The sequence below is a fragment of the Saccopteryx leptura genome, chromosome 5, assembly GCF_036850995.1.
Source record: "Saccopteryx leptura isolate mSacLep1 chromosome 5, mSacLep1_pri_phased_curated, whole genome shotgun sequence".
In the NCBI taxonomy this organism is placed as follows: Eukaryota; Metazoa; Chordata; class Mammalia; order Chiroptera; family Emballonuridae; genus Saccopteryx; species Saccopteryx leptura.
Window position 1 is genome coordinate 181,074,299 of NC_089507.1, and position 23,365 is coordinate 181,097,663.

At 46.7% G+C, this 23,365-nt stretch overlaps 1 protein-coding gene across 3 annotated transcripts in view; it reads left to right on the forward strand.

Annotated features, from left to right (window-relative positions):
* OVOL2 (ovo like zinc finger 2) overlaps positions 1 to 23,365 on the forward strand; it is a 39,591-nt gene that overhangs the window by 8,734 nt on the left and 7,492 nt on the right. For all 3 annotated transcript variants that reach the window (XM_066387075.1, XM_066387074.1, XM_066387073.1), the window contains one exon: positions 8,409 to 8,598. In XM_066387075.1, the coding sequence (XP_066243172.1) occupies positions 8,484 to 8,598 (115 nt within the window). In that variant the 5' untranslated portion in view covers positions 8,409 to 8,483. The remainder of the gene's footprint in view (positions 1 to 8,408; positions 8,599 to 23,365) is intronic.

A 23,365-nucleotide genomic window follows, 5' to 3' on the forward strand; every position in this document is an offset into this window, starting at 1 on the left:
AGTCCCCAGATATAAGTGATAGCATTTGGAGGAAAACAGGAAGTAAGAAGAAAAGGGAGGTCTGGGGAAATACCTAGAATGGTTGCTCGAGAAAGTTTAAATTAATTTCAAGGGGAAAAAGGAGGAATAGGAGAACAATATGTGTTAATGGCATCAGACTGAATTTTTATTTTCTTATTTTTCTTTTTTATTTATTGATTTTTAGATGGTGGTGGTGGGGGGGTCTGGCGAGAAACAGAAAGCATAAGCTCGTAGTAGTTGCTTCCCATATGTGCCTTGACTGGGCAAGCCTGGGGTTTCGAACTGGTGACCTTAGCACTCCAAGTCAACACTTTATCCACTGCACCACCACAGGTCAGGCAAGATTTTAATCTGAATATACTGTATTTCCTCATGTGTAAGAGGCACCTTTTTCCGAAAAATTTGAGGTCTAAAAACTGGTTGCGTCTTATACAGTGGTTGTGGCACTTCAAATGCCATAGATGGAACTGACGACGAGGCAATATATGAAGACAGTGATTTGTCATCAGACACAGATGAGGACAAGCTAATGGATGGGAGTTTTGACAATAATGAGGATGAATTTTATGATGAGTAAAACTTGAGTTCAATAACTTTATGTAATACTTTTTTTTCAAATTTCGGGCCCCAAAATTAAGGTGTGTCTTATACATGGGAGCATCTTATACATGGGGAAATACAGTAGGTGAAGTGAATTTTTGTTGTTGGAAGGATCTGAATGGGTTTTGTTACAGAAAACAGAATCCTCTACAGCTAGCTCAAGAAGAGAACGGTTAATTATAGGGTATTAAATGGACTAAAGAAAGACCGGGCTGAGCTCACAGGAAAGACTCCTCTGAGAGCCACATCGCAGAACTGGGCAACCTAGGGAACTGCAGCTGCTGCCTTTGTGGCTGCCTGCTCATGCATCATGATGCTTTTGGTAATGCAGAGGGTAAAGCAGTTGCCACATGCCTGCCTCTGTTCAGTTAACCCAGGTCCAAATTCAAATCTTCTGATAGTTCGTGTAATTGGTAGAACCCAAGTTTCTACTGGGCTTCATCTAAAAACCTTAGCTGCAAGGGAGTCTGAGAAATGTAGCTTCTAGCTTCTGGCCTCTGCGGTACAGAATAGTTCACCAGAGGAGTAGGAGTAGAGGCTGAGAGTGTATCCATAGGATCCACAACAGTGACCTTTAATGCTTATGTGGTACAGTATCCTCATTTTGAAAGGGAGAAAGGTAAAAACCAGAGAGGTTTTATTGAATTCCTTACAGTCCTTAGTGGCAAAGCACAAACCAAGGATCTTTCTTCTTTTTTTTTTTTTTTAATTATTTATTGATTTCAGAGAGAGAGAGAGAAAGGGAGAGAAACAGACAAAAACATCAATCTATTCCTGTGTGCCCTGACTAGGTATCAAACCAACAACCTTGGTGTGTTGGGACAATGCTCTAACCAACTGAGCTATCTGGCCAGAGCCTTTTATTCCCCCATTGATTTGAGAGAGAGAGAGAGACGAAGGAAAAGAAGCATCAACTTGTTATTCCATTTAGTTCTATTTAATTGTGCTCTCTTTGATTGCTTCTCATACATGCCCTGACTGGGGATTGAACCCACAGTCTTCGAGGTGCTGAGATGATGCTTTATCCACTGAGCCACCCAGCCAGGATCCTTATTCTTTTTACTTTTAGTTATTATTATTTTTTTTAAAGAGAGGAAAGAGCAAGAAAGGGGAGTGGGGAAAGCAGCAGAAAGCATCAGCTCATAGTAATTGCTTCTTGTATGTGCCCTGACCAGACAAGGCTGGGGTTTCAAACCAGCGACCTCAGCATTCCAGGTTGACGCCTTAGCTCTGCTCCACCACAGGTCAGGCCAGATCCTACTGAGCTAACGTTGTTGTATTGCATTGTGGAAGTATCTTAACACTTTAGTCATTAACATTGACAGTCTGACATAAAGGAATTTGAAGCTGTTTCTCACCATATGAGACAAACAGTCTCTCCTCTCCCTCATCTCCCTTACAGTTTAACTGTAGGCACGAGTTTGGCAGACAAGCTACATTCAAAATCTCAGTGTGGGCACCTATAAGTCATATGACCATGGGAGGTTTACAGCTCTTTGAGCCCCAGTTTTTTTCTGGATTATAAGAATATATTCCCTTTCTTCTGACCAGGCGGTGGCGCAGTGGATAGAGCATAGGACTGGGATGCGGAGGACCCAGGTTCGAAACCCCGAGGTCGCCAGCTTGAGTTCGGGCTTATTTAGTTTGAGCAAAGCTCACCAGCTTGTACACAAGGTCACTGGCTTGAGCAAGAGGTCACTCGGTCTGCTGAAGGCCCGTGGTCAAGGCACATATGAGAAAGCAATCAATGAACAATTAAGATGTCTCAACAAAAAACTGATGATTGCCTGACCAGGCGGTGGCACAGTAGATAGAGCATCGGACTGGGATGCGGAAGGATCCAGGTTCGAGACCCTAAGGTCGCCAGCTTGAGCGTGGGCTCATCTGGTTTGAGCAAAAAGCTCACCAGCTTGGACCTGAGGTTGCTGGCTCCAGCAAGGGGTTACTCAGTCTGCTGAAGGCCCACAGTCAAGGCACGTATGAGAAAGCAATCAATGAACAACTAATAAGTCGCAACACGCAACGAAAAACTAATGATTGATGCTTCTCATCTCTCTCCGTTCCTGTCTGTCCCTGTCTATCTCTGCCTCTGTAAAAAAAAAACAAAAAAAAAAAACCTGATGATTGATGCTTCTCATCTCTCTTCGTTCCTGTCTGTCTGTCCCTATCTATCCCTCTCTCTGACTGTCTCTGTAAAAAAAAAAAAAAAAAAAGAATATATTTCCTTTATCATCTCTGCATTTGAGAAGGTTCTCCCCTGCCATAGAGCGGACTGGTGAAGCCTAAGGAAATGGTACATGAGGTCAGGAGGAGAATTTTTATCTCAAAGGAATTGGGGAAGTATGATTAACATTTTTTGAGCACTTGAGTATACATAGCAAATGTATCAGTGGAAACCTTGTCCGTTTGGCCATCAGAAGGTGGTAGTCCAGACTCATAGTACTCTCCCACGGGAGACAGGACCATTAATTTAATGAAGTTGTCTGGTGGAAGCATCAACAGAAAATAAAAGATTAAGAAATTTTTACTTTAGCAGTTTGACAGGTAAGTGACCTTAGCCAGCTTTGCAATCGGTCAGAGGGCCAGTTGGATTCCCTGCCCCCCCCAGACGTTCCTGAAGTTTTCAGCAGCATTGATACAATGATCGGTTTGTTCCTGCTGCAGAGGCCTGTTTTGTAGAAAAACTAGAGGGGAACTTTGTGTGTTTTTTAAAATGAAAGCCGAGATCCTGCAGAAAACAGGACAGCAAGCAAGACAGTGCCAAACCATGGTGTTGAAGAATCGCTCGCTCTGTCTTCATTTTTCTTGCCCGGAATTAATTTCCAGGCTGATGTCATCTCCCACCCTCCATGGTAGCTTCCTCGCTTCATTAATAAGCATTTTGCAAAGTGTTAATTTTGGATTATGGGTGAGACTACCAAGCTTCTCAGAAAGTAGCATGGTATAAACACCATCCCTGGCAGGTCTGGAGTGGTACCCTGTAATTAAACACATTCATAATTTCTGTATCAAAACACATGGATATTGACACCAAACGGGATAAAGTCTGTGTGCAGCTTCATGTTTGCTCAGGTCTGTTTCTATTGCCAAGGGAGATGAGAGAGAATGTCAGTTTTCAGAGCTTTTTGGATTTCATAGATTCGGATGACGAACTAGGGACTTGTGGCTCACACCGCAGGTTAACCCCCTTTGTCTTTCATCAGAAAGGGAACAATTCAAAAGCCGAATGGAAAAATAAGGGATTTTGACCAGTTGACTTTTAGTTAGGAACACAGACTTTTGTTGTCTAAGAGTTAGGACTTAGCTAGCACCACGTTCTTTTAAAGTAGCTTTTTAAATTTAATTCCTTAATAATCCCAACAGGCAAATATCATTATTAGCTACATTTTACAGGTGATGAAATTAAAGCTCAGAGAGGTTGAGTAGCTTACCTACACCCCACAGTCTGCAAGTAGCGGAACTGGATTTGAACTTAAGAAATTGGAAAACAGACTTTGCTCTTAGCTTCTCATTCTGCTGAAGAGCGCATCTAATAGCATTTTATTATTTTTACATGTGGGAAATTATGGCCCAGGGATATTACGTGACACCATACAACTAGTCAGGTCTAGGTTTTTTGTTTTTGTTTTTTAAAGTTAATTTGAGAGACAGAAAAAAAGAGATAGAGAAACATCAATTTGTGGTTACTTACTTATGCATTCATTGATTGATTCTTTTATGTGCCCTGGCCGGGGATCAAACCTACCACCTTAGCGTGTCAGGGTGATGCTCTAACTGACTGAGCTACTCAGCCAGGACCTAGGTCTAGATTTTTATTTGCTCCTCAGCATTTCTGTCTCAACATTCCACTCTCATTGTGTAACTAAGATGACTAAAGTGTAACTAGTTTTGGTCTACTACTTGCAGAGTAGAGGAACAGGGTGAAATGGGTTGACGCTATTTTGAAACTTTAGGAGGTAGAGTGTTAGGTATCAACCTGTGTGAATGTAGTAAAGATGGCCTAGTGAGGAGACGTGCCCTGGGAGGGGTTGCTGGTCCTGTGGCTCCCAGGATGTCGTTCCAGGGATCTGATGAGTCTTTTATCTTACACAGCCCACCCCAGGACAGAACATTCAGAACTGTGGCAGATCTGGTGTTCTGGAGAGGATGTGATGTGTCTGTTACTGTTCTACTTAATTGTATTGCTGCTTCACAAATAACCCCGAATAATTTACCGTAAAATACTTACTATTATGTCTTCTAGTTCTGTGGAATGAGTCTTCTCTGCTGGGCAGGCCTTCCCGTGGGCTTCTCTTGCTATGGCAGTCGAATGTCAGATGACAGCTGGGAGCTGGACTCTTCTGAGGGTTGTTCTTGTTTGTTTGTTTGTTTGAGAAGGAGAGTCAGGGAGAGAGGGGCAGGAAACGAGAGAGATGAGAAGCATGCATCACTTAGTTCATTGATTGCTTCTCATACCTGCCTTGACTGGGGGGGCTCCAGCTGAGCTAGTGACTCTTTGCTCAAGCCAGCAACCTTGAGGTCATGTCTGTGATCCCACGTACAAGCTAGTGAGCCCACGCTCAAGCAGGCAACCTTGGGGTTTCTAATCTGGGTCCTCAGCATCCCGGATGGACGCTCTGTCCATTGTGCCACCACCTGGTCAGGCAAGCCCTGCACTCCTTTACATTGTCGCCACTCTCCCTTCCTTCTTGCCTTTGAGATTTTATTCTTTTCAAACAAAATAATGCCAGTGATTTGAGATTTTTTTCATCCTGGACTATATTAAAAGGTGTCTATATTACATGCTGAGCATTTTAAAAATAGGCATTTACCAAAAAGGTTCAAGTTAACAGAGGTCAGGTTTGGCCTGTAGTTGGTGAGCCCTCAGGCACACTTTGCAAAGCTTTCCAAAGACAGTTCTAGTTTTCTACCTGTTTTCTGTCCGAATTACCAAGGTCATTTATCTATGTTCTATTTATTTTATTGGCACCTCTCAAGTGACTTTTATCTGGTGTAGCTTTGGCCTTGAGAAGCTCAAAGGACTCAGTTTGCCAAGCCGTGGGCCATATTTAACCTTTTTACGTCTCTTCAAGAGAGGCAAGACCAGAATGGGGACTCCCGGACAAGGAGGAGACCATGGGCTCTCCTGGCAACAGGAATGTGAAAGCCTTGGGCCCAGCTGGTCTCCTTCAGGCTGAGTGCGGGGTCCTACCCCTCTGGGAACATGGTAGAGGGGGGTGTGAGGCAGCTGGGGGTCTGGGATGGCCAGCCCTCTGAGTCATCACTCAACTCCTTCAGTTGTCCCCCTTTCTCTCTCAATGCCCCAACTCGCCCCCCTTTGAACACAGTCAAGTTCACCTCCCCCCAAGGAAGAGCCCTAAGGGGGACCTGCCCTTCTCTGCCCCCACGGCACTCTTCATTAACCGCTTTCCTGGGGCTCAGGCTAACGGCGTGGAAACACACACCCGGTCCCCCTGTTTCCCTGCGCCGTCTCCTGGAATGTTCTTTGCATTTCTTCTCCTCATCTCTGCCTGGCTGAGGTGCTCAGGTAGACTGGTCTCCTCTCCCCCTGGACTGGCAGCTTCTTGGAGACAAGCCATCCTGGTGACTACTCCCTCCAGCTCTGAGCACGGGCCTCTTACAGGTCAGGCACTAGTCAGTGGGCTGAGATAAATGATGCGCTGAGCAGATGAGAACCAAGGAGACAGACTAGAAAACCCTGTTCAGGAGTCTTGTGCTTCCTTCGGGTCTCTTTGAACCCTTTGGATCTTGCCACCTGTGAACCCACTGCCTGTCGACACTTTCTGAATGTGCATTGACCCAAGTGTGGGCTCGGAGTATGGGGAACATGTGCACAAAGACTTGCTGACACAAGGCACTTGACTCTGAGGAAACATTTGTGCGTGAGATGGAATACAGTCCTGAACTGTGAGAGGGCCAGGGCTCCTGCCTCATGTCTTGTTTATATATATATATATATATATATATATATATATATATATATATATATATATATATTTTTTTTTTTTTTTTTTTTTTTTTTTTTTTTCTGAAGGTGGAAACGGGGAGGCAGTCAGACAGACTCCCGCATGTGCCCGACCAGGATCTACCTGGCATGCCCACCAGGGGGCGATGCTCTGCCCATCTGGGGCATTGCTCTGTTGCAACCAGAGCCATTCTAGCGCCTGAGGCAGAGGCCACAGAGCCATCCTCGGCGCCTGGCCAGACTTTGCTCCAGTGGAGCCCTGGCTGTGGGAGGGGAAGAGAGAAACAGAGAGGAAGGGGGGGGGGGTGGAGAAGCAGATGGGTGCTCCTCCTGTGTGCCCTGGCCAGGAATTGAACCCGGGACTCCTGCACGCCAGGCTGACGCTCTGCCACTGAGCCAACCGGCCAGGACGAGTCATGTCTTAAGTATGGAGCTGGTTAGAAATGCTGTGTGTAGACCCCACCAGACCTCCTGAATTAAAACCTGCGTTTTAGAAGACCCACCAGGTGTTCGTGTGCACTCTGCATTTGAGAGTCACGGGTCTTGCTGGTGGGAGAGAACAGTGCAGGCAGGGGCTGCAGTAGTCAGAGAAGCTGCCTCAGGGAGGGAACAGTTGAACTGGATCTCAGCGGACGGCAAACCCAGGGTGGGTACAAGGAAGAGGGACCAGAAAAGGTCCAACTCTTCCTGCTAAGGATGTTAGTCTGAAAATACATTTTTTAGGCTCTTTTACAAGTAGAATTTTGGCAGAGCAATTGGATTATTCTTCCAAAGGATCTGATTTGGTAACTAGGAAACCTTTGATGAATGTATTAGATATAGTGTTTTTCACCAGGTCATTATAGATTCAGTTTTCTTCCTTAGAGATGGCAAACACAGTTGAGAGAACACTGGAGTAGGAGCCCAGAGCCTGCAATTTGGTTGTGGGTTTGCTGGTAATGAAGCTGTGGGATCCTGAACAAGTCACTTCCCAAAATGATCATTTTATTTGTTCATGATTTTGTGTGTCAGGAACTGGGGCATGGCTCAGTTAGGCAATTCTATTCCAGGCAGCATTGGTTAAGGTCACTCACTCAGCTAGTGGAAGCCACAGCTGGGCTGGAAGGTCCAGTGAGGCTTTCTTCATACCTGGCACCTCTGTGCTCCTCCAGGTGGCCTTTTGCTCTCCACTTGGCTGCTTGGGCTTCCTCACAACGTGGTGGTTGTAAATTTCTAAAATGGCAGCTGACTTCCTAGAGGGAGGATGTAGATGCCACATGGTGTGTGAAGACTGGAACTGACACATTATCTCTGCATCCTGTTGGTCCAAGGGGACAAGAAACAGTCTCCATCTCTTGATGGATGCAGCAGCATGCAGGCACAGAGAGAAAGGGATTGGCTGTGGCTGTGGGACTTCTTACCACAGGTTCCATGTCATCAGGACCTAGACTCCTCCTTTCTGCTCTTCCATCCTCAGAACTGGCTTTCCCCTTGTGGTACAAGGAAGGAGTAAAGGAGAGAGAGGCTAATACCCTCCCCCCTTGGATAGAGTATATTTCATCAGCCAGGTAGTCATAGAGCCATGACTTGTTGGGAAATGCTGATGTTTAGCTGGGGGCAGAGTGTGCTAGAAATCAGAGGTCTGTCCTAAGGAATAAGGGGAGAATGAATGTTGGGAGGAGCTGCCGGTTGTTTCATCTTCCCTGAAGCCAAAACCTGCTTAAAATTTTTAAGAGGCAGAAGCCAAGCCAAGCTCAGAGACATAAGGAAGTGAGCCCCTGGAGTAAGCTCCAGGGTGTGCCCACCCACACTGTGGTCCTCACGGCCTCTCTCTCTGTCCCAGTTCACCACAGGCACATGCAGCGACTCGGCAGTTCACAGCTGTGACCTGTGTGGCAAGGGCTTCCGCCTACAGCGTATGCTCAACCGGCACCTCAAGTGCCACAGCCAGGTGAAGAGGCACTTGTGCACCTTCTGCGGCAAGGGCTTCAATGACACCTTCGACCTAAAGAGGCATGTCCGCACACATACAGGTGAGGAAGGGGCGTGTGCTTCATTTTAGTTCTGTTTTTCTGGACGAGAGTTCCTCCTCTTTCTTTCCCACCAAAACCAGGTTGATGGCATAACACAATGTTGTATTTCTGGGAAGATCACAGGATGGTGCAGTTGGGGCCAGCCCATCTGGGTTTACCTCCTGGCTGTGTCACCTTCCAGCTGTGTCACCTTGGGCTGGGCAAGCCCCTTCTCTTAGCCTGTTTTCACCCCTGTGAGATGGGGATAATGATACAAGTTTTAGCGTAGCTCAGGATGAATCACTGGCCCGCGATGTTCTGGGAGTCGGGATGCCTGACGCAATGCTCTGGCCCCCTCGCTCCCTCCTGATGCAGGGCTGTGGTTCCTGTGGTCCCACTGGTGCCATTTCATGTACCTTTCTTGGGAAGTAAGCCTGACTCCAGATAGCATCATGGTCCTCCTGAGAACTCAGAGAAGAAAATGCTTGCTCACTGAGAGCTGACTTTTCCTCCTACTTGAGGCTGGCAGGCCCTTGTCTTCCTCCCCTTGGGCCTTCCTCAGTTTCCCTTCTCATGAAGGCAAATCTGGGTCTTTCCCAGATCATTACACAGAGGATCCTGAGGGTGCTCATGGGCCTTTCTCCTAGCTCTTCTGATTGGTGACAGCCTCATTAGATTTATCAGAAATACATCTGGCCTCTAAGCTTCTCCTTGAGCTCCATGGTCCACACCTTCGCCAGAGTGATCCCTTGAGGAGAATTCCAAGGATGCCACTTCCCTGCTAAGACAGTTCCCAACTCAGGTCAGGAGGAAACCCAAAATCCTCCTCTTGATGGGCTTGCTGCAAAGCCCCTCAAAATCTGGGGCCCATCTTCAAATCCCCATCCTTTTCCAGCCCATCCCATCCATTTCCTACTGTATAAACGTATCCCATCCTAACCCATTCTATAAACGTATCCCATCCTAACCCATTCTATAAACGTATCCCATCCTAACCCATTCTATAAACGTATCCCATCCTAACCCATTCTATAAACGTATCCCATCCTAACCCATTCAGCCTCATGCTGGTTGCTACCTACTCTCCCTACAGCCTCATGGAATTTACTGTAGACCAGGGGTTCCCAAACCACGGCCCGTGGGCCACATGCGGCCCCCCTGAGGCCATTTATCCGGCCCCCGCCGCACTTCCGGAAGGGTCACCTCTTTCATTGGTGGTCAGTGAGAGGAGCATAGTTCCCATTGAAATACTGGTCAGTTTGTTGATTTAAATTTACTTGTTCTTTATTTTAAATATTGTATTTGTTCTCATTTTGTTTTTTTTTTACTTTAAAATAAGATATGTGCAGTGTGCATAGGGATTTGTTCATAGTTTTTTCTATAGTCTGGCCCTCCAAGGGTCTGAGGGACAGTGAACTGGCCCCCTGTGTAAAAAGTTTGGGGACCCCTGCTGTAGACAGTGCCCCGGTCCCTGAGGCTCTTTCGGAGCTCAGGTTTCTCCTGACATTTCAGTGCGGGTGGGGGAGTGTCTACTACTCCCTCCCTGAGGGGTTTCCAGCCCCTCCACACCCTACAAGGTCCTTCTCAGATCCTCTCATTCAGATTTCTTTTGTGGACCTTAGCTTCTTTGTTCTTAGGGTACTCACCACAAGCTGCCTCCCTGGCCTGGGGTGGTGTGCCCCACCTTAGAGGTTAGGCTAGCATACTAAAAGGTTTCTTTTTTTTTTTTTTTTTTTTTTTTGTATTTTTCTGAAGCTGGAAACGGGGAGAGACAGTCAGACAGACTCCTGCATGCGCCCGACCGGGATCCACCCGGCACGCCCACCAGGGGCTACGCTCTGTCCACCAGAGGGCGATGCTCTGCCCCTCCGGGGCGTCGCTCTGACGCGACCAGAGCCACTCTAGTGCCTGGGGCGGAGGCCAAGGAGCCATCCCCAGCGCCCGGGCCATCTTTGCTCCAATGGAGCCTTGGCTGCAGGAGGGGAAGAGAGAGACAGAGAGAAAGGGGGGTGGAGTAGCAAATGGGCGCTTCTCCTATGTGCCCTGGCCGGGAATTGAACCCGGGTCCCCCGCACGCCAGGCCGACGCTCTACTGCTGAGCCAACTGGCCAGGGCCTAAAAGGTTTCTTTTTAAAACGGTTTTCTGAAAGGAATTTTTAATTTAATTATAACATCCAGAAAAGTGCACAAATCATAAGTGCAAAATTCAACAAATTTAGGAATTTTTACAAAGCAAGCATAACCGTATAACTAGCGCCCAGACCAAGAAATGGGATGTTTCCAGACCCTGGAGTGTACTGCCCCTTCAGATCACTGTCTGCTTCCTTCCAGGAGGCCCTGATATTGTGACTTCTGACAGCACAAATTGCTGTTGCCTGGGTTTGGATGTGACAGATATGGAACCCTATAGCGTGTACTCTTGGGTCTGGGTACAAGGCTTCTTTTTAGTTCTTAGTACCAGTGAATCAGTAAAAGATTGACCTCTGTGTGGCCACGCTGGTACTTTAGGTTGGTACAGGGAGAATGTTAGGGGGTGCAGGTTGGGGAGGGTCCCATGAGGTGGGTGGATGGTCCTGAAGGTGGGGGAGGGTCCCAGAGGTATCAATGGACCCATCAAGTGACCGCATATCTAGTCTCATAGACAACTGACCAAAGGGCTGGAGGAACTTGGGGAGCACTTGTGCAGTCATTTGTCATGGATTGCCCTGGAGAGTGTCTCAGCTTTCCATCTCTGTCTGAGGATGTCCTTGAGGGTGTGGCCGATTTCTTCTCCTGGTAGGCTCTGTGGTTACTTCCTCCTTCCTGTCTTTTAAGACAAAATCAGGGAGCATCGCTGGCTGTTGGCACCTTCACGTGGAGTGAACAGCTGATGGGGCGCCTTATGAATGCCACTGCCAGAGACTTAACCAGAAACTGTTAGGGACTGACTGCTTCTTGGGGAAGAGTTTGCAAGTTGAGTCAGTGGTGTAGTACTTTAGAACTCCGGATCTGAGTTAGCTGACTGTGTGAGCAGTTTGTTTGGGAGATGCTCCCAGGAAGCACAGTGAGAAGACAGCCAGTAAGAGGAGTTAATGAGCAGGTTACCACTCCGGGCAGCTGACGCTCAATCCCACTGGGGTTCCTCTGAAGAAATGTATAGAATGCAGCCCAGAGCTGCTCCAGGGACGAGGAAGCTAGGGTATTGATCTATCAACTCCCGTCCCTCCTTGCTGTGGTTCATTCTGGGACCCTCAACTCCTAGGCAGCCCTCTACCCTGTCCCCTCCTAGGCCTCTCATGTTTCCTGGGGAATCCCCAGTCAGGGATGCCAGAAACCTCTGTCCTTCCAGGAACTCCCTGAGATGAGCTAGCGGAGGCTGAGGGGTTTGGGTGGGGTGTTGAGAGTGTCTGTCCCGGAAGTAGAAGGGTTAGCAAGTGAGGGGACTGGCCTGGCTCAGAATGGAGACCTTGCGGAGGCTCACACAGCTTGAATTCTAATTTCTAGTGGGCAGCACTAAAATCATTGAAATCTATAAATAACTATTTTTAAAAAGTTTAATCATAATTTTGACTCTTAAAATGATCAACAAATAAAATAATGAAAATGTCTTCAACCTCTTTTCCCTGCCCTGGTTTATTTTCTTCTGATGGAGATGTGCCGTCCAGTGATAGTGGACCAGAAAGATGAGCCAGGGGCTTACTGACCAGTTAGCTGGGGGCGCTGCAGTGCCCGGAGCCTCTGGTGTGAGAGACATGCCTGCCATCTTATCTTCAGTAGAGAGAGCAAAAATTTGGCATTTCAGACATTTTTTTTTTTTACTTCATTGAACAATATCCCTGTTTCTAAAAGTTCTCATCAGAATTCTGTGAGTTCAGTCTTGCCTTTGATTGAGACGTGAATATTGGAATTTTGCTATTGACTGCTAAGCGAAAGTTGTAGTTAGCCAAGAAGCAACGCTAGCAACACTGATAACACAAATACAGTAGACAGCTGAGTGAAGGTATGTTTGTTCATAGTCCAGTTAGCCAGGCCACAACGGATTCAGACTTCTCTGGGATGCCAGGACCCTTCTGAGATTGTAGCGACGATATTGGAGACAGCAGGATAGAGAATCAGGATTATTTCCCCCTCCCCACCTTACCCCTTCTGTCTCCTGCAACTGCTAGAGGACAGGGCATCTAAGAAAAGATTCAAAACACAAGGAAATATCTTGGAAATGGTCCAGGGAAACCAGAGCCTGAAAGTGTCTGACCTTAATATTCAAGCAGATGAAAGAAAAGATTAAGACATCTTTTTTGGATATGACTTCTCCAAGAAGAGAGCAAATCAGAGGGGTGTGTTTGAGATAGGGAGCGAGGATGTTAGCCAAATGACATCTGGTTCAAGATTGGAAGAGAGAAACTAGAGCATAAAAAAACTCCACAACAGTTTGTAAAAACGTTTCAGCAAACGAATGGCTATTTTCAATCCAAATGGTCTTGGGTTGGGTTCCCGAGGAGCAGATTGTGCGATGGTGATTCTTATAAAATGATTGGAGGGGGAATGCCCAGCAGAAACCTCTAAGGGAGGAGTGAGTGGGGCAGGGTAGAGGGTGGAGCTGAGCAGGACTGTGCCCTCAGCTGGAGTCCAGCCCCGGCCTCCTCCCCGTGGGGCTCCGGAGTGTGGGTGGCCCCACAGCCTTGTCCTGTCTATAAGCTAGTGGGAGCATTTCCACACCATATCAGTCAGGTGTTGGCTGTGGGCTGCCTCTTCCCTGGGCAGAGAGGTCGGTTATTCAGTGCCCATTCCTAGGAGAACGGAGCGGCCGGGTGCTGTTAGCTCACCAAACACATGACAGCTGGGGCCCTGTGCACTGACTGGGAATGGGGGTCTGGACTGGGCCCAGCAGCCTCCATTACACCCACAGTAGAGGGCCTTGCTCTATTTACGTGGACAGGATTGCTGAGGCCAACGTGGGAAATTATGGCTGTTTATCCACTTCAGGTCAGAATGGACATGGGGGCAGGGAGAGGCCTGAGCTTTAAAGCAACCAACCTGTATCCAGTTCACAGCCGGTGAAAAACATCATGGGCCTGTTTTTAGAGGATATTCTTTTGGATTTGTTTAAGTGTTTAGGTTGAGCCATCTGGGATTCATTCTCAGAACATCCATCGGTTGAAGGAATGGTTTGCTTTTTTGGTGGAGGGAGATCCGTATTTGAATAAAAAATACTGCTAACACTTGCTTGTGCCAGACTGCACCCTGTCTGCACCCTCATGTCTGTAGTCCTGCTTCCAGTGTCTGTAGTCCATGCACCAGTGGCACCAGCAGCAGCTGGGAGTGTGTTGGAACTGCAGAATCTCATTGACTGGGGGCCACATGTCAGGCGTGGTCTGGGCGGTACCCCCTGATATGACCAGATGTGCCAGGTTTATCAGACAAGTACAGCTTTTATTGAAAGTATTTTATTTTTCTTCTTTGTAAAATGTCTACTTATTCTGTAAAAGACTTCAGCCATTATAAAAGCTGTAGAAAAGAAAGTATAAGACACTGTCAATGGGTGAAAAGGACACACACATCTGTAGGATCCCTGGCTGAGTCTTTAGGGGGCAGGGTGCCAGGGGACATAACCCATGTTGGTTATAACTTTACAACCCTGACTGTAATAGAGCAGTCATTTCAAGACGCCTGCCCTTCCTGGGAAAGCTTCTGAGTTCGTTAGAGAAGCTGAGGAATTCAGATTGGAGGTTAAGGCAGTGGGGGGGGGGGGGGGGGGAGCATTGGCCAAAGGAAGTATTTGCCCCGCCCTCTGGGATGACTTCTGCCTTATCTTCCATCAGCCACTGTTGTGAGGGACAGGCAAACAAATCCCATTTTGATTGAAGAAGAGGAAACAATGATGTCTTTGTTTGGAGCCTAAAGGGAAGATTGACGAGATTAGGAGAGGTTTGGAGTGGGGCAGATGGAGGAGGAGGAATCAAGTATCCTCTATCTCCAGCAGGTGAATGCTGTCTGGTGGGATTGCCTCCTTCGCTCATCACACTGTCTCTGCTCGATTTTGACTTCCTTTTCAGCTAAAATGTAGTATGAAAGGGAAATAAATGACAGAAAACAAGTAAGCCTCCTCCCTCTTTATGTCCACTCCTGAAAGAAAACCATCATTTAATTAAGAAAAAAATTTTGCAGAAGTTTTAAGTACACATCGCTTGTGTTTTTTTTTAAGAGAGAGAGAGAGAGAGAGAGAGCAGAGACTGGAAGGGAGAGAGATGAGAAGCATGAACTCATAGTTGCATCACTAGTTGTTCATTGATTGCTTCTCACACATGCCTTGATGGGGGTGGGGAGAGAGGGGGGAAGCTCCAGCCAAGCCAGTGATCCCATGCTCAAGCCAACGACCTCAGGGTTTCAAATCTGGGACCTCAGTGTCCCAGGTGGACGCTCTATCTACTGCACCATGACTGGTCAGGCTGCACATTGCTTTTTTAATGTACTGTGTATCTTGGAGATCATTTCACATCTGCACAGGTAGACGCACCTCACTCTTTTTGTTCTTTAAAGATTTTATTGACTTGTTTTAGAGAGAGAAGGGGGTGGGGAAGAGCAGGAAGCATCAATTCGTAGTTGCTTTCATATGTGCCTTGACCAGGTGTAAGGCCGGTGGCCGTGGCCATGCAGACTTGGTAAAGGAGCTGTGGAGCCGGAGGATGTGTTTATTAGAGCCTCGCAATGGTGGACGAGCAAGCAGACAGGGCAAACTGCTTCCCTCTCTCTCTTTGGCCTGAGGAGCAAACAGGGGCAGGGGTGGGTGTAGGGGACAATAGCCCCGCCCACTGGCAGCAGGCAATCAGCAATCTATAATCTGCCGCCCTGAGGGCTAGCACCTACAGCCTCACATAGACTATACATGGTGTTGCCCGGTGCTCACGCACCAATCAAGCAAAGTATAAGCGAGCAAGCCTGACACACTTGTTTGCCCAACACCAGGCATCCAGGGTTTCAAACCCACAACCTCAGCATTCTAGGTCAACTCTTTCTTCACTGTGCCACCGCAGCTCATTCCTTTTAATGATTGTCAGAGCATTTCTTAAATATGTGCCTATGACATAATTTCAGATATGGAGGCACCATCGTTTTTCCTTGCCCCAACTGATGACATTTATTTCCAATTTCAGCATTTTTCATTTTATTTATTTATTTTTTATTTCAGACACTACTACCATGACTATTCTTGTATATCCTTCGCCTCCCTGTGTGTGTTTTTCTATAGATAATGTCCCTGAAGTGGGCCAAAGGGTAGACATGACCATTTTTTCATCAGCATTGTCACATTACCTTCCAGGAGGTTGCCCCAAGTATCCATGCCCACAAGGAGGACAGTGAAAAGTTTCTCACTGAGTTTTGTGTTTGCACCAAGTTTAGTAAAGGAGCACTTAGCTACAACGAGTAGAGAACACCCATAACAAAGCATTTTCTTTGGTAATTTGAAGCCTGATTTTGGCAGTAGGAATAGCAAGTTTGAAAAGGAGAAGCCCTCTTTGGTAACCCAAAACACTAGGCGGTAGGCCACACAGGACCACGGCACAACATTCTATTGTAGAACAGATAGTGAAGGAAGTCTTCCCTTCCCTTCTCTCCACCTAATGACCACCATTCATCCTTTTTATTTTTTAACTGGGAAATAAATAATACATCCACCAAAGGTTTATACAAATACAAACAGCATACATATAGGTACAATTTAAAGACAAATAGTAAGCAGTCACCTCGCCACCAGCTAGCTTATGAATGTGTAGTGTATGTGTGTTATATTGAGCTGGATTGGAAGCTCTTGCAGCTGTGTCCCGCTCGGTACTTAGTATGCACTGGCTCTTTGCATGTCATGTCTCATTAATCTTCAAAGCAAGCCCTACAGGGGGGGGGGGGGAGGGTATGAATATTGTCCCTATTTTACAGTGAATAAAACTGAGGCTTTGGGAGTTCAGCACTCTGACCGTGGACTCAGTTAATGAGTAGCAGCTGTGTGGTGCCTGGGTTTTCAGTGGCCTTGGACTCTGTTATCATCTAATGAGGTGTCAGTAGGTTAATGGTGTCCAGAGCAGGAATGCTGTTTTCAGTGCCCCGCTCCGGGTGTGGACAAGATTGGCTTTTGCTGAGAGCGCTAGGGTGGGTGAGGCCCCACTACCAGGGAAGCCGTGGTATCAGCCCCCCTCGTCCAGGGCTCCTGTCTGGCCATCTTTATCTCCCACACCTGAATTCATGGGGGATGGAGATTCAGAAGTTGTTCCCAACTCCAGAAAGGGTGACCAAGGGGGCTGCTGCATGACAGTGTCTGCCTACACCAGTGAGTGAGGTGTGAATGTACTATTTACAGAGAGCGGAGGGTAAGCAGATTTATAAAGGTCAGAATTGCCATAACTAGAGTTCTTAGGGCCTACTGTTTCCTTTCCATCTCTGTGTCTGTGAGTCACCCCTCCTCCAAGCCAGGCTCATTCCCACCCCTCCCTCAAAAAAAAAACAACAACAAAAACCCTGTGCTCAGTCACCCTCATTCTCTTCATTGCCCTGACAAGGCCGGAGACCGGGCTGTGAAACCTTCTAGCCTTTCCTGTGCAGGCCTGATGGGTGCTCTGCCCGTAGCAGGTGCTGGCTGACCTGAACGGAGGGAGGAATCAGGTGTGAAACCTTCTAGCCTTTCCTGTGCAGGCCTGATGGGTGCTCTGCCCATAGCAGGTGCTGGCTGACCTGAACGGAGGCAGGAATGAGGTGTGACCCTGGTCTCACCCCAATTGGTCTTGACATACTGGCCTCTCCCAGGGGCTACGGGTCAGGTAGAGTAGTGCAGTCACTTCCAGATCACCTTTCCAGGTCCCCATGATTAGGTTTGAAAGCATCCGTTTTCAGGAATCCAGAGTTTGTTGCATCCAAGTTAAAGCCTCATGTAAGTGTGCTGGGTTCCCCACATGTTTAGTTTAGATTTTTTTTTTTACAAAGACAGATAGTCAGAGAGAAGGATAGATAGGGACAGACAGACGGGAATGGAGAAAGATGAGAAGAACCAATCGTTAGTTTTATGTTGCAACACCTTAGTTCATTGATTGCTCTCTCATATGTGCCCTGACTGCGGGCCTTCAGCAGACCGAGTAAACCCTTGCTCAAGCCAGTGACCTTGGGTCCAAGCTGGTGAGCTTTGCTCAAACCAGATGAGCCTGCGCTCAAGCTGGCGACCTCGGGGTCTCGAACCTGGGTCCTTTGCATCCCAGTTCGACGCTCTATCCTCTGCGCCACCGCCTGGTCAGGCTAGATTTTTTTTTTTTTTTTTTTTGGTATTTTTCCGAAGCTGGAAAGGGGAGAGACAGTCAGACAGACTCCCGCATGCGCCCGACCGGGATCCACCCGGCACGCCCACCAGGGGCGACGCTCTGCCCACCAGGGGGCGATGCTCTGCCCCTCCGGGGCGTCGCTCTGCCGCGACCAGAGCCACTCTAGTGCCTGGGGCAGAGGCCAAGGAGCCATCCCCAGCGCCCGGGCCATCTCTGCTCCAATGGAGCCTCCGCTGCAGGAGGGGAAGAGAGAGACAGAGAGGAAGGAGGGCGGGGGTGGAGAAGCAAATGGGCGCTTCTCCTATGTGCCCTGGCCAGGAATCGAACCCAGGTTCCCCGCATGCCAGGCCGACGCTCTACCGCTGAGCCAACCAGCCAGGGCCCAGGCTAGATATTTTTAAACAGCTTTTTTCCATTAACTATTGAAAGGAGCAGCTGGTCTCTGGGTGAATTTCTGTTCTGATGGGCTGTGGGTTTGAACTCAGGTTTGCTGCTTGGTCTGCCGGAGGTGGGGGAGCAGCTGCCATGTAGGCATATTCCTTCAGAAGAGTCTCATAACCCTTGCAGGGCTCGTCAAACTTTTTATAAAAACCGCCCACTTTTGCAGTGCTGGTCAACCTGGTCCCTACCAGCTTTCATGGTGGGCCAATCGTGGTGCCCTTTGGCTGCGTGGTAGGGACCTTTCATTCATTCATCTTTTTCAAAATGCCACGTTCATTCATTCATTTAAAAAGTATTTACTGAGCACCTACTATGTGCAGTGCGCTGAGGTTTGTAAAAGAGTCTTTAACTCTGTGCAGTTTTTCTAGAATGTGTGAAATATAATCTGGGTCTACCTTCTGCTTGAGCAGGCTGGAGTAATATCTCACCATAACCCTGATCCAGCACAGTTTTTATCAGAGTATTAAAAGAAATGATGTGGATGGGAAGAAAAATGAGTGGCTTGATTTGTTCAGGTGGTTGTACAGAGGTAGGGGGAATATTTTTTTTTTTCCATTTTGACTTCCTTCCTCCTTTGTATACTTAAAAAATCTTTACAGGCAGAAATGGCTTTCCTTGAAGAGAGGGGGTGGCATGACGGCCTTGTGCTTAGTTTGCCATCGTTTACACCCGTGACTTTCAAGTGCTCGCACAGGCATCTTCAGCATTGATTTCCGGGAACGTGTTAGAAAGGCAGTCTCTCGCCTGACCAGGCGGTGGCGCAGTGGATAGAGCGTCAGACTGGAATGCGGAGGACCCAGGTTCGAGACCCCGAGCTCGCCAGCTTGAGTGCGGGCTAATCTGGCTTGAGCAAAGCTCACCAGCTTGAACCCAAGATCTCTAGCTAGAGCAAGCAGTTACTCGGTCTGCTGAAGGCTCGCGGTCAAGGCACATATGAAAAAGCAATCAATGAACAACTAAGGTGTCCCAACGAGGAACTAATGATTGATGTTTCTCATCTCTCTTCATTCCTGTCTGTCTGTCCCTGTCTATCCCTCTCTCTGACTCTCTCTCTGTCTCTGTAAAACAAAAAAAGAAAAAAAAAAGAAAGCAATCAATGAACAACTAAAGTGTCACAACAAAAAACTAATGATTGATGCCTCTCATCTCTCTCTGTCCCTGTCTATCCCTCTCTCTGACTCTCTGTCTCTGTAAAAAAAAAAAAAAAAAAAAAAAAAAAAAAAAAAAAAAAAAAAGGAAGGCAGCCTCGGCCTATCCCAACAGGGTTGGGGCTTGGGACTTGTGTTTTGACAAGCCTCCTGGTTTGTGGAACCACAGCTGTTACATTTGAGTCAGAAGGTCTGGGGTGGGGCCTGGAAGTCTGCATTTCCAGTGAGCTCACAGGTGATACTATTTGACCCTTGATCCATGCACTACCTTAGACCCAGGTTGTACAAGGCAATATGGCATGACCTGAGAGTGCGGGCTGGGGCACTGCTTCCTCCATCTCTCTAGTTTTCTAAAAGATGGGATGTGAGCACAACAGAATGCCACGGCACTGTTAAACAGGAATGGAAGTTGAGCTTTAAGCACCAATGTGGAAGAAACTCCAGGAATAGTGTTAAGTGAAAAAAGTAGATTTAGATTTTTTTTTTTTTTTGGAAAATTTTTTATGCCTGACTCATAGCGGCACAGTGGATAAAGCATCAACCTGGAACATTGAGGTCGGTAGTTTGAAACCCTGGGTTTGCCCAGTCAAGGCACATATGGGAGTTGATGTTTTCTGCTCCTCCCTCCTTTCTTTCTTTCTTTCTTTCTCTTTCTTTCTTTCTTTCTTTCTTTCTTTCTTTCTTTCTTTCTTTCTTTCTTTCTTTCTTTCTTTCCTTCCTTCCTTCCTTCCTTCCTTCCTTCCTTCCTTCCCTTTCCTTTCCTTTCCTTTCCTTTCCCTTTCCTTTCCCTTTCTTTCTTCCTTCCTTCTTTCCTTCTTTCCTTCCTTCCTTCCTTCCTTCCTTCCTTCCTTCCTTCCTTCCTTCCTTCCTTCCTTTCTTTCTCTCTCCCCTCTCTAAAATGAATAAATAAAATCTTTTTTAAAAAAAGAAAAAGAAAAATATTTTGTGATAAATTTGCTTTCATTGGCTCTGGCTGGTTGGCTCAGAGGTAGAGCATTGGCCCGCCGTGTAGAAGTCCTAGGTTCAATTCCCGGTCAGGGCACACAGGAGAGGTGCCCATCTGCTTCTCCACCGTTCCCTCTCTCCTTCCTCTCTTTCTCTCTCTTCTCCTCCTGCAGCCAAGGCTCCACTGCAGCAAAGTTGGCCCGGGCGCTGAGGATGGCTCCATGGCCTCCACCTCAGGTGCTAGAATGGCTCCGGCAGCAACAGAGAAATGCCTCAGATGGGCAGCACATCACCCCCTGGTGGGCATGCCAGGTGGATCCCGGTCAGGCACATGCAGGAGTCTGTCTGACTGACTCTCTGCTTTTAACTTTGGAAAAATACAAAAAAAAAAAAAAAAAAGATTTGCTTCCATTAAAACCAGCCTAGTAGTTTTTTGTGTGTGTGGTGACAGAGACAGTCAGACAGAGGGACAGATAGGGAAAGACAGGCAGAAAGGGAGAGAGAGTCAGAGAAAGGAACAGATAGGGACAGATGGACAGCAAGGAAATGAAATGAGAAACATTAGTTCTTCATTGCAGCTCCTTAGTTGTTCATTGATTGCTTTCTCATATGTACCTTGATGGGGAGGAGGCTACAGCAGACCAAGTGATCCCTTGCTTGAGCTAGTGACCTTGGGCTCAAGCTGGTGAGTTTTGCTCAAACCAGATGAGCCCGCACTCAAGCTGGCGACCTCGGGGTCTCGAACCTGGGTCCTTTGCATCTCAGTCTGATGCTCTATCCATTGCACCACTGCCTGGTCAGTCCAGCCTCATACTTTTTTAAAATTAAATTTGTTTTATTTTAAATGACAGTTGACATTTAATGTTGTTTTATATTAGTTCAGATGTACTGCATAGTGGTTAGACACTTACATAATTTACAAAGTGGTTTTCCTGATAAGTCCAGTACTCACCTGGCACCATATATAGTTACTACAATATTACTGACTGCGTTCCCTATGCTGTACTTCTCATCTCCATTTTGTAACAACCAGTTTGTTCTTAATCCCGTCACCTTTTTCACCCAGTTCCCCAGTCCTCCTCCCATCTGGTAACCGTCAGTTTGTTCTCTCTATCTGTGAGTCTGCTTGTTTTGTGTATTCGTTTATTTTGTTCTTTAGATTCCACATAGAAGTAAAACCATATGGCATTAATCTTTCTTTATTTTTTCAGTGAGAGAGTAAGAAAAAGAGACAGACAGGCAAGAAAAGGGAGATGAAAAGCATCAACTCATAGTTGCGGCACCTTAGTTGTCATTGATTACTTTCTCATATGTGCCTTGACTGGTGGGTGGGGCTCCAGCCAAGCCAGTGACCCCTTGCTCAAGCCAGCGACCATAGGATTATGTTGATGATGCCACACTCAAGCCAGCAATCCCGGACGATGCTCTAGCCACTGTGCCACCACTGGTTAGGAATTGTACCACTTCTTTTTTTTTTTTTTTGACAGAGGCAGAGAGAGTCAGAGAAAGGGACAGATAGAGACAGATGGACAGGAAGGAAATGAAATGGAAGCATAAGTTCTTCATTATGGTACCTTAGTTTTTCATTGATTGCTTTCTTATATATGCCTTGACTTGGGGGGCTACAGCAAAGTGAATGAGCTCTTGCTCAAGCCAATGACCTTGGGCTCAAGCCAGCAACCATGGGTCATGTCTATGATCCCACGCTCAAGCTGGTGAGCCCATGCTCAAGCCGGATAAGCCTGAGCTCAAGCCAGTGACCTCGGGGTTTCAAACCTGAGTCCTCTGTGTCCCAGTCTGATACTCTATCCACTGTGCCATTGCCTGGTCAGGCTGTACCATTTCCCTATCCAATCATCTATCAATAGACACTTAGGTTGATTTCATATCTTAGATTGTAAATAATGCTGCAATGAACCTAGGTGGTACATATATCTCTTTTTTTTTTTAAGATGAGAGAAAAGGAGATAGACAGACTCTCACATGCACCCCAACTAGGATCCACCCGGCAACCCTATCAGGGGCTGTAGCATACCAAGCTATTTTTAGCACCCAAAGCTGATGTTCTCCAATGGATCTATCTTTAGCACCCAGGGCCATGCTCAAACTAATTGAGCCACTGGCTACAGGAGAAGAGAGAGAAAGAAGGAGGATGGGAGTGGAGGAGAAGCAGATCATTAGCTTTTTCTGTGTGCCTTGACCAGGAGTCGAACCTGGGACATCCATAGGTCAGGCCGAGGCTCCATCCACTAAGCACCAGCCAGGGCCTTGTGCATATATCTTTTTTAATTACTGTTTTGGATTTTTTTGAATAAATAATCAGAAGTAGAAATACTGAGTCATAAGGTAGTTAAATTTTTAATTTTTTGAGTACAGTCCTCTTCATACTGTTTTCTATAGTGGCTGCACCAGTCTGCATTCCCACTAGCAGTGCACGAGGGTTTCCTCTTCTCCACATCCTTACCAATGCTTTTCTTGATTTCTTGATTTATTGATGATAGCCATTTTGACAGGTGTGAGGTGTTGTCTCACTATGGTTTTGATTTGAATTTCTCTGGTAATTAGTGATGTTGAGCAAAATATATGTCTGTATGTCCTCTTTGGAGAAGTGGCTGTTCAAGTCTGTGCCCAGTTTTTAATTGGTTTGTTTGTTTGTTTGTTTTTCTGGTGTTGAGCTGTGTGAGTTCTTTACAAATTTTGGATATTAACCCCTTATTGGATGTATCATTGCTGAATACGTTCTCCCATTCAGTAGGTTGTCTTTTCGTTTTGTTGATGGTGTTTTTTGCTGTGCAAAATCTTTTTAGTTTGATGTAGTCCCATTTGTTTATTTTTTCCATTTGTTTTCCTTGCCTGAGAAAAGATTTCAGAAAAGATATTACTAAGAGTAGTGTCAGAGAGTTTACCATCTATGTTTTCTTCTAGGAGCTTTATGGTTTCAGGTCTTATATTTAAATCTTTAATTCATTTTGAGTT